The 10,202-nt window shown below is 34.0% G+C and overlaps 1 protein-coding gene across 6 annotated transcripts in view; it reads left to right on the top strand.

The window, feature by feature from the left end:
- The first annotated feature begins 626 nt into the window (after positions 1 to 626).
- Positions 627 to 10,202, top strand: part of LOC113515152 (protein strawberry notch-like) — a 41,796-nt gene continuing 32,220 nt past the window's right edge. For 5 of the 6 annotated variants that reach the window (XM_052901685.1, XM_052901684.1, XM_052901683.1 and 2 more), the window contains exons 1-5: positions 627 to 815; positions 4,057 to 4,162; positions 4,619 to 4,717; positions 5,623 to 5,727; positions 6,983 to 7,069. In XM_052901685.1, the coding sequence (XP_052757645.1) occupies positions 813 to 815; positions 4,057 to 4,162; positions 4,619 to 4,717; positions 5,623 to 5,727; positions 6,983 to 7,069 (400 nt within the window). In that variant the 5' untranslated portion in view covers positions 627 to 812. The remainder of the gene's footprint in view (positions 816 to 4,056; positions 4,163 to 4,618; positions 4,718 to 5,622; positions 5,728 to 6,982; positions 7,070 to 10,202) is intronic. The other variant, XM_052901686.1, reaches the window with a different exon arrangement.

Here is a 10,202-nt window from a genome sequence, read left to right as displayed (position 1 = left end):
GTTTGATGCACTTTTTTGATCAAGCTTTTTAATTGAGCTAGAGTTCAATTAGTAAAAAAGAAATGTTACCGTCTATTTCTCTTTTTATCCATTTATTAAATAAAATGAAAACATAAAATGTGAATAGTATGTTGTTGTATACATGTACACAATATATTCACTTTGCTGTTTGACTTTAATTTTATTTATGAATCTTTACAATTACATTTATTTGACTATAAATATATTTAAATAACTTAAATTTGCTAATGAATTGTAGAAATAATAAAATTAAATGTATTTTAAGGAATGGCAATCTTATGGTTCGTTCTGTTTTTCGTTGGTTTTTTCCTTTTTCTTAAAAAATATGGAGCATGCGCTAACCAAGAAGAACGGAACGCGTCAATATGTTCGGATACAGTTCCATTAAAAATCACTTTGCACTCAAGATTCAATAATACTATGCTTATCATATATTAATAAATAGTTCAAACTTATATATCTACTTGTTTTAGGTTTAAATGTAAAATATAATTGACTATGGAACGAAAACAGAAACGTTTTTGCATTGTTAAAATGTAACTTGTATTGTTAACATTTAACTTTTTCTTGTGTATCCGAATGAAATTTCTTTGCTCTTTGCGTATTTTTTAATATGGCGGAAGCATTGACCGCCGTTCGGACGTCTCGATTTTTGTTATTACGAAACAAGAAGTTCCTCACTTTAATTTATAATTAGTGAAAAATTGAACAGTCTATGTTTGCTTGTGAATTACATTGTAACAAAAATTAGCAAGCCAAAGTGATCCAGAAACGTTGAATCAGGTTGAAAAATGGTAATGATAGTTTTTTGTTTTGATACTTTTTTACAAACTTTACTTTGTCACATAATGTGTTTTTCGCATTTTTCATTAATATTTAATGAAATATGTATGTGTTTAACGTAGTGATTTGCTCGAATTTTAAAATAAGCGTAGAAAAAACTATTTTTTCTGTATTTTTTTCTTTGTTTTCAAGTTTTCTAACCAAAAAAAAATCTGTCAAGGTGGTGTCGATATCACATGTGTTATTATTTGGATGTTTCTGGCCAAAATTCATTATTTGTTTGCATTTATGATGATTTAATTATTCAAGCTGGGTGTGGCTGTATTGATTTTCTTGGAAGGTTCTAGACATAGTGTTAGAATACGTCTTGAATACCTGCACTTTGTCTGTGTTAGGCACATTGCTGTATTGCAGTATTACTAAGCAGGGATCAATGTCTATACGATGCATTGTGTCTATTATGCACTTACGTTTAACAACACGTGTCTTTATACATTAAATTATTAATTTATGGATTTCTTTGTAAATTCCAAGCTGTAACATGGTCAGTTACACAATGTAGGTACATTGTTATCATAGATATTGGTGCATTGCCAATAAAATAACATTATAAAATTCTGTTATCAGTGTAATTTCGAATGTATATGAAATTACTTGCTGCTTACTGCAACTTGGAAAACAAACAGAAAAGCAATTGATACTAGAATTGAATTATTTACCAGCAGTATCTTACCTTTAATAAATTTGCATTAAATCTAAGATTCTATATAATCACAACATGTTTCAGTTGTTAATGTGTTTATTTAAAAAACAATTATAAGCTTGTATAATTACAGTATATAAAATTAATTTTAGGTTAGAAATTATGAATTAACAGGCTATTGGAGTTTTTATGTGGACATGTTTTTGAAATTTATATAAGTAATTATTAGTATGACTTAATATAACATAATTCATTAACATAGTATGTTTAACATCAATATCTAAATAAATAACAATCAAATTCTAAATTTAAAATAAAGTAATCATCATCATCATTTCAGTTGTTAACTGTCCACTGCTGAACATAAGCCTTCTCCATAAGGGGAGTTTTGCTAGTAGTTGCTATTCTTAGCAGGCAGGTTGGCAACTGCCGTTAGGCTTTTGGTGAAGTTTTAAGATGGATGCTGCTGCCATCCCTCCATCATTATTTTCTCTTAGTCACCTCTTACAACACCCATGGGAAAAGAAGGGGTAGCCCATTCTATTTCTGGGCCTACACAGCTGTTAACTTGTTTAGTATTTAAATAGACAATATGAATAGCAACATAAGACTTTATTGTCACTTAAGATCTGAATTGAAATTTACCAAAATATAAATTCCTTGTTGCATAAAAAAATTTTGCTTGTTTGTCATTACAAGTTACACAAAAACTAACATAAAAAGTATATTAATGGTTATTGTATAAAATGTAAATTAATAATGCCTTATTTATGACAAAGATGATTCTACATTGTTGTTTTATATTTATAGAGTTGTCAGACAAATCCAATGGATAAATGGGTTTATATCAGCGGAAGTCAAATGTAGTTGTTATGATATATGTTTAGGCACTTTTGTGTCTGAGAAATAAAATAAATTAATAAATGGTCAACTTAAAAATTAATTTACAGTAGAATTTATTTATTTATTTAACGCTTTATTGCACCATAAATAAAAATATACAATGACAAGTGAATAATTCAAATGAAATACAGTAACATAAATACACATTGAAATATACACATAAAGGTACAAAAGGTGGTCTTATCGCTAGGGCAATCTCTTACAGACAACCTTTGGTTAAAGGAGAACAGATAGAAATGGGCAGGTGGTGCAAGAGTGAATAATTTTTCATGCATAAAATACAAAAACCTGTAATGCACAAAAATATCGAATACATATAATTTATTAAGATAGATATATCGTTTATTTGTTTGTTACTAATCACACACAACATGTTCATAAGAATAGATAATACATAAAACAACATAAGATTTATAAAATTGTGTTATTATGTGTGATCTGCAGTAATACATAAAGGTCGAAGCTCAGCGTGGAACATTCTTCAAGGAACAAAACACTGTATGATATATATATATATATATATATATATATATATCACATACATACAAAATACATGAAGATACACATAAATAAATACATAGAATCTACATTATCCGAATCAAATAAAAAAGAAAATATTCCATATAATCAAAAATCTGCATAATTGATTTCAAAGTCAAATTTAAACAATATGTAACTAATTTTTAATATTTATTTATTATGTTAATATGTTTTAAACATATGATGTTACAAAATAGTGGTGTTCAGCTTGAACCAATTTATGTTATGTTAATATAAAGTCTACCTACATTAGTACAATTTATTATGTAACAAAGTATAATATATACCCACTTTAATATATATTACATATGTAAAGGGTTTTACATACTTCATTTATATAATATGATTTAATAACATTATGAACTATAAAGATAATGGATTACATAATACCTATTTACTACTACTATGACCTATATAAAGGCTGGAGACAAGCTGCAAGGCATTACCATTACCAATGGTAAAATATGGAGAAGGCATATGTCCAAGGACAACTTGAAAAATAAAATGTTGCCAATGTCAACATTTGTTATTTATACCTATGTACAATTTAAATAGAATCTGTAATTCAGGAATAAAGACTTTATTTATCCTTATAACTTATACTATATTTTTTTTATACAACTTAGAATGGCAAACAAGCTGACGGCCCACCTCATGGAAAGTGGTAACCGTCGCCTATAGGCAGAGTACCATGAACATAACAGAGTATACTTTTTCATTCATGATACCCCCCCATGCGTTGTCATTCCTGAGAACTCAGGTGTTATTCCTCTGTATGTATCATGATGGGCTAACTGGCCTGTTTTCATTCTTATCTATCACCTTCACTGATGCTCCGCCAGCATATCCCATTAGCGCAGGTTACCATACCATTTTCACACATAAAAGAAAATACATAATACCATTTCTAAATATATAATTAGAACTGTAAAGAATAAGTTCAGATAATCAAATATTCAGTATAAGTGGTTCGGTTTTCCATATTTACGGTTTCTGTATTCGCGGTATATTCACGGCACATATACACCGCGAATAAAGAGCTTTTACTGTATTTAAGATATGTGTCAACAATGCGAAAGTTTTAAACTATCTATTGTGTGTTATAGTCAAAACGTGGCGCATATGGTGATGATGAAGATAGTCCCCCGACACCGTCGGACGAGGAATCCGACTTCGATGATGACGAGGACCCGGACAACTTGGAGGTACCAGGTAATTAGAAGTTCCATTAAAAAAAGAGTTTTGTTTACATCATTTATATCATGTGCTCACAGGAATTATTCAATATGATGCCCACGGCCATTTTCTATCATCGTACGGCTCGGTATCGACAGGGAGTTCACTCTCATACCTTACAGCCTAAATGGTCGCTTACAACGTAGTTTCAGAGATGTTTTCTCCCACGAACACTCAGATTATGGAATGAGCTCCCTTCAGTGTCGGCAACGCGCACGTAATACCTCAGGTATTGCAAGCGTTGATAGGCTACGGCAACCGCTTACTATGCTTGTATAAAAAAAAAAAAAACTTAGGTATTTTCCTAATTTTTATTGATTCTAATATGGTGCATTCAGTTGTGAACTTATGCTAAGAGACGAGATATGGCCATGACTCGTTCATATAATGTTGTATAAAAAAAGAAATACAAATTTGTCTCTGGTTTCTCAGGTGGCGGGAAAACTTTGGCAGCGGCCGCGCGCTTGGCGGACAAGAAGCCCAATCCCACACCAATGGTTACCGTGAAGCCGACTACAAACCCGTTAGCTGGTAAAGTACCGTTTGTACATAGTAGTTAGTAGTTTTTACCCGCGACTTGGATATATTCACTACACAAAACTACCACTGAATTTTTTTAAAGTCGATCTAAAATGTCGGCGCCAGGACAAATGTTTTTATTCCGAGAGTTTGTATTAAAATAATTTTGAAATTTTAATTGTTTAAATGAATATCTCCTAGGACGTTATAAAAAAAATTACATGCTAATTATTGTTTTTATTGTAAATAGAATAAATATTGTTAGTGTAAGGTCTGAAAATATCTTAAATGTATACAAGTAAATATGACTTTACCATTTTACACGCCATTAAAACATACATACATACATACATATCTGTCACGCCTCCCATTAGGGTAGGCAGAAACAATGGAACGCCAAATGCTTCGATTTAAACAAACCTCTTTCACTTCCTCGCCATTAAAACAATGCGGTTAAATATGTTTAACAGGTCGGTGGTTATGAAATAAAACTCGCGTCATTATAGGGGAATCCAACTCGTGTATTAACAGTTCCACAACTTTGCAATTAAAATACATTTGTATTAAAGCGACTTACCAAATTATACGTCTTTACTGGTCAATGTTCAATCAACAACTGTCAACAGTTGGTCGTTACTTCTAGTTTTTATGTCGACTGTTTTGACGGGTAAATAATTATTCCGGAAATGACAAATCACCATTTTGTAGTTAAATCAAATCAGCAACTGTGACACTTGACAACAGTTATGTTATGATACAAATATTATAAAATATTGGTATACTAAATTAATAAAATAATTGGTAACATATGTGATACCACTTTCCATCAGGTGGTTCCGTCAGCTTGTTTGCCATTCTAAGTTGTATAAAAAAAAAGGTCAATATGTAAACATAATATAATCCTTTTTTATTCGCAGCGCCATCTGGAGTAGCGTTCGGACAGGTTGCAAATATGAAACCCATTAAGATACAGGCCAGCCAGCTCACGAAGCCGATCTCGCTGGGCGCCGGCCGGGGAGTAGGTGAGTTTACATGTTCTTTACTATAATATTGACTGTATTATAATATGCAGTATTCGAAATTCAAAATTAATATTGTACAATTTGACCATAAAAGTGATTTCTACTAAAAATCTATATCGATACTTATAATAAATCTGTAGAGAGGTCAATGCTGTACATGAAATATATTTCCAAAATAACTATCAGCGGGTGATTAGTGATCGATACTGATGCCAAAAGTGCAGTCAAATTTTTGTCTGTCTGTATGTATGTTCGTTATAGAAACAAAAACTAATCGACGGATTTTAACGTAACTTGGTACAATTATTCTTCATACTCCTGGGCAGGTTATAGTATACTTTTCATCACGCTACGATCAATAGGAGCAGAGCAGTGAAGGGAAATGTTAGGAAAACGGGAGAAGTTACTCCATTTTTAAGTTTCCGTCGCGTGTGCAGCCTTAGTGGCCACTTTTTAAAATGTAAAAATGTCCACCCGTGCGAAGCCGGAACAAGACGCTAGTACTGCATAAAGTTCGTCAAAGACATATTCGGCGTCAACTTCGAGAGGAGAGAAAAAGCTTTTTTATTTCCCCTCACACTATCCTCGAGTGGGTTCCATTACCACGTTGAATTAACAGCTCTAGCCATACATTAAATGGTGGAATAGTAAGCATGAATAACCACTTTATTGGATTAAATTAGGACTGTCTTTGTCAGCAAATGGCTTCATGTTCTGCAGAGTGGACAATGAACAGTTGGTGTGGCGGTAATGCATATTTATGTATTATGAATATGAAATTCTAAAACGTATGACGTAAAATGTATGTTGTATTTGCTACTCACTCATGTTTAAACGGCTGGATAGATTTGAATGAAATCTGGTAAACGGGCAGGTTTTTTTTAATGGGTGGTAATTAAATGGTAGCCCCGCTTGAGCTATCGGTGTACGCTGGCGGGGAACCAGTGAGGAATGATAGGTGACGATGAAAGCAGGCCAGTTAGCCCATCGTGACGAATTCCACTAGGATTAACCACGATGGTTTCCAGGGGGAACCACGTGGAGGACGACGTGACAGGGTGTATTGCTAGCAATGGGACTGGTAGTCTGCAATCAATCAATCATTATTAACAATCCCCCCCCCCCCAGATGGGTAGGTTAGGATACACCTTTATTTATTTAGGATAGGATACTTTATGTACTGGTGTACGAGGGAAAGATCGTGGGTAAAGGTTAGTGGTAGTGTTGTATTGGTGCGAGCCGTGTGGTTCCGTAGTGGCGGCGGCGGGCGCGGGCGCGGGCGCGGCGCCGTCGCTGGCGGCCGGCTCCTCCGTATACAGTGCCGCCTCGCTGCTCGCGCAGAGTGAGTACTGCGCCCTGCACGCTGCACTCTAGACACTAGTCGCGCGCCACCGACCGCCCAGGGTTGCCACCATTCAGAAAATTAACCCTTCTTTGCATAATGGTAGAAATTTCCATCATAACATTGAATGCCCAAAATATATATAAAAGAACAAGTTCACTATAAGTTGATCGTGTCCGGATCCCTTTTTAATGTCCATTGCAGAAAAAAAATCATAGCTGTGAAATTTATTTTTTTAACCATTTTTCCTTTAATTTTGAACACGAATTATATCACCTTGATTTATTTCACCAATAAAAAACATCATGCAAAGAAGCGTTAAGCGGGTTATAATGTAATAGCGATGAACAATACCCATAACGAGGACGTTAACGCTTTTTCCCCCGAGCTCTGTGTTTCCACCGATATGGTTTTTGCCTCATATCTCATATCAACTGAAGAAATCAAAGCCTGAACAAATATTGTTAGGTCAGTAACGTATCTATTGATAGTTTCTTCTTCTAATTTAGAGATTTTACATTCTACATATTAATAGATATTATTTCAGCATTTTATTAAATTAATTCAGAAATTAGGCATTCTATTAATTCATAGTACAAAATCATGTCTTGTCCAGCAGGGTCAAGCGACATATAGAGTTGTAATTGTGATCTTGTTTTGCCATGGCACACACACGCTTATATAATATATCCAGAGGGAGACTTTGTACAAAAGTCGATTGCTTGGGTACCTCTGTCCCATTCGTGTTTCAACCGTGAAGCAGTCGTGTTTGCATGGCTGTGTTTCGGTTTGAAGGGTGGGATATGGCGTGAATTTACTGGGTACAGAGGAATAACACCCGAGTCCTCAGAATGGCAACGCATGGGAGGTATCATGGGCGAAACAGTATACTCTGTTATGTCCATGGTACTGCTCATGTGTATAGGCGACGGTTATCACTTTCCATCAGGTGGGCCGTCAGCTTGTTTGCCATTCTAAGTTGTATAAAAAAAAAAATCCATGCTGCAATACCCCGCTAATTCAAATGTACTAAAAAATATGGCAACCCTGGGTGCATTTGTGAGTTGATTACACGGTGTCACTTGAGGCTTTTGTAGTATATATTAGTAACGTTTTTGTTAGTTAGATTTTTTTTTTTTATTTGTTGTTTTTTTTTTTATTTGAAATCTTCGACAGGTTCTTTGTGTGACCATTCTATTAAATAACATATTGCTCTTCAGACGTAGTGTGTTTTTAAGTATTTTGCAACTAGACTACTTTGTACTGTTCTATCTTGGCAATGTATTTTTGTATATTGTTAGATCCTATGGTTTTGGTTTTATGGAATTTTGAATTGTACATTATTTTGGTTTGATTTAACACGTAGTTTACTTGCAGTAGATTATTTATTGTTATTTTTTAATAATTTAATTTAGTTGTAGTGTGATATTCTTGTAGAGTCAGTACTAATATGATAAAGGGAGCAGTTTGTGTTTGTTTAACTAATGTTTGAAATAGTTTTTACAGCTTTGTCTTTTGTTAGTAGTTAAATAATAACTCTATGTTTAATGAAGCTATCCTTTCTTTTTAGTAGCGTTTATAATTATTGTAGATAAGATTTATTTAAATAAAATTAAACCTCTTGTAGGGCTCTTAGATTATATATATATATATATATATATATATATATATATATATATATATATATATATATATATATATATATACGAGGTCTGTCCGGAAAGTTCGTATAAAAGTGTTCTGGAATGCGAGAAAGAGGAGTGGGGAGGCCAGGTAAGCGCAGGACCCCTTCCTTATGTCCCTAACAATGCTTCAGTTCTGGTCTGACCGCCGTGCGGTGCGAACTGGCTTGTCACGCCATCTGTGAAGTTACCTCTTAACGAAACCCCGTCGGCATGGAGCCCGCTTCCGTTGAAGAGCAGCGCGTCGTAATCAAGTTTCTCTCGAAACTCGGCAAGAATGGCCGTGAAATTTTTGCCGATCTCAGAACAGTTTATGGGGATGATGCTGTGAAGGAACCAACCGTCCACAAGTGGCTAAAAAGATTCAGAGAGGGCCGAGAAAGCGTTCAAGATGACCCACGTTCAGGACGTCCTTCCACTTCACATTCCGACGAAAACGTGGAAAGAATTCGAACTTGTGTTAATGGGGACCGTCGTTTAACGGTCAGACAGGTGGCTGAAGAGCTTAATTTGGGCAAAACCGTGGTCCACGAAATTCTAAGAAACGAACTTCAAATGAAAAAAAATTTGCGCCAAGATCGTTCCGTGAGTTTTTGAGTAAAAATTCCATTACGGTGACCGAACACCCCCCTATTCGCCGGATTTGGCCCCGTGTGACTTCTTCTTGTTCCCAAAAACCAAATTGGTACTTCGGGGGCGGCATTTGGGGGACATAAATGAGATAAAAAAAGCTACGACGGGGCAGCTGAGAAACCTACAACCAGAGGACTTTCAAGGAGCCTTCTCACAGTGGAAACGGCGTTGGCACAAGTGCATTATGTCACAGGGGGAGTACTTTGAAGGGGATAAAATTGATTTACCTGAATAATTGTAAAATAAAATTTTTAAAAAACTTTTATACGTACTTTCCGGACAAACCTCGTATATATATATATATATATATATATATATATATACGAGGTTTTATATATATATATATATATGACTTAATTTTGACACATATTTTTTTAAACTGAATCAAAACGCACCATTTTGTATCGTTTATATGTTTCAATTTATTCTTGTAATGTAATGTCTCTCATATACTGAGTAATACCTATTCATTATGGCATAATAAGGCAATTGACTTAACTCGTCAAAATAGATTTTTAATTGTTTTTTTTTATGCAACTTAGAATGGCAAACAAGCTGACGGCCCACCTGATGGAAAGTTGTAACCGTCGCCTATAGACCTTTATTTTTATTTTATATATTTATTATTTATTACTTGTAAAATACGGTACGGAATGTATGAATGCATGTTTTAATTAATTTATGCGTATCACACGTGGTCGGTGATAATTTTTTTTTCACACGTAATTTGGTGAACATTATATATTTGGACTTCAAAGTATAAGTCTATGAGCCTTTATTTATATAAAGACTTGTTACTTAAAATAAATAAAAAATAT

The sequence above is a fragment of the Galleria mellonella genome, unplaced genomic scaffold (assembly GCF_026898425.1).
Source record: "Galleria mellonella isolate WM207_F2 unplaced genomic scaffold, CSIRO_AGI_GalMel_v1 utg789, whole genome shotgun sequence".
Lineage (NCBI taxonomy): Eukaryota > Metazoa > Arthropoda > Insecta > Lepidoptera > Pyralidae > Galleria > Galleria mellonella.
This window is presented reverse-complemented; position numbering and strand designations above follow the sequence as displayed.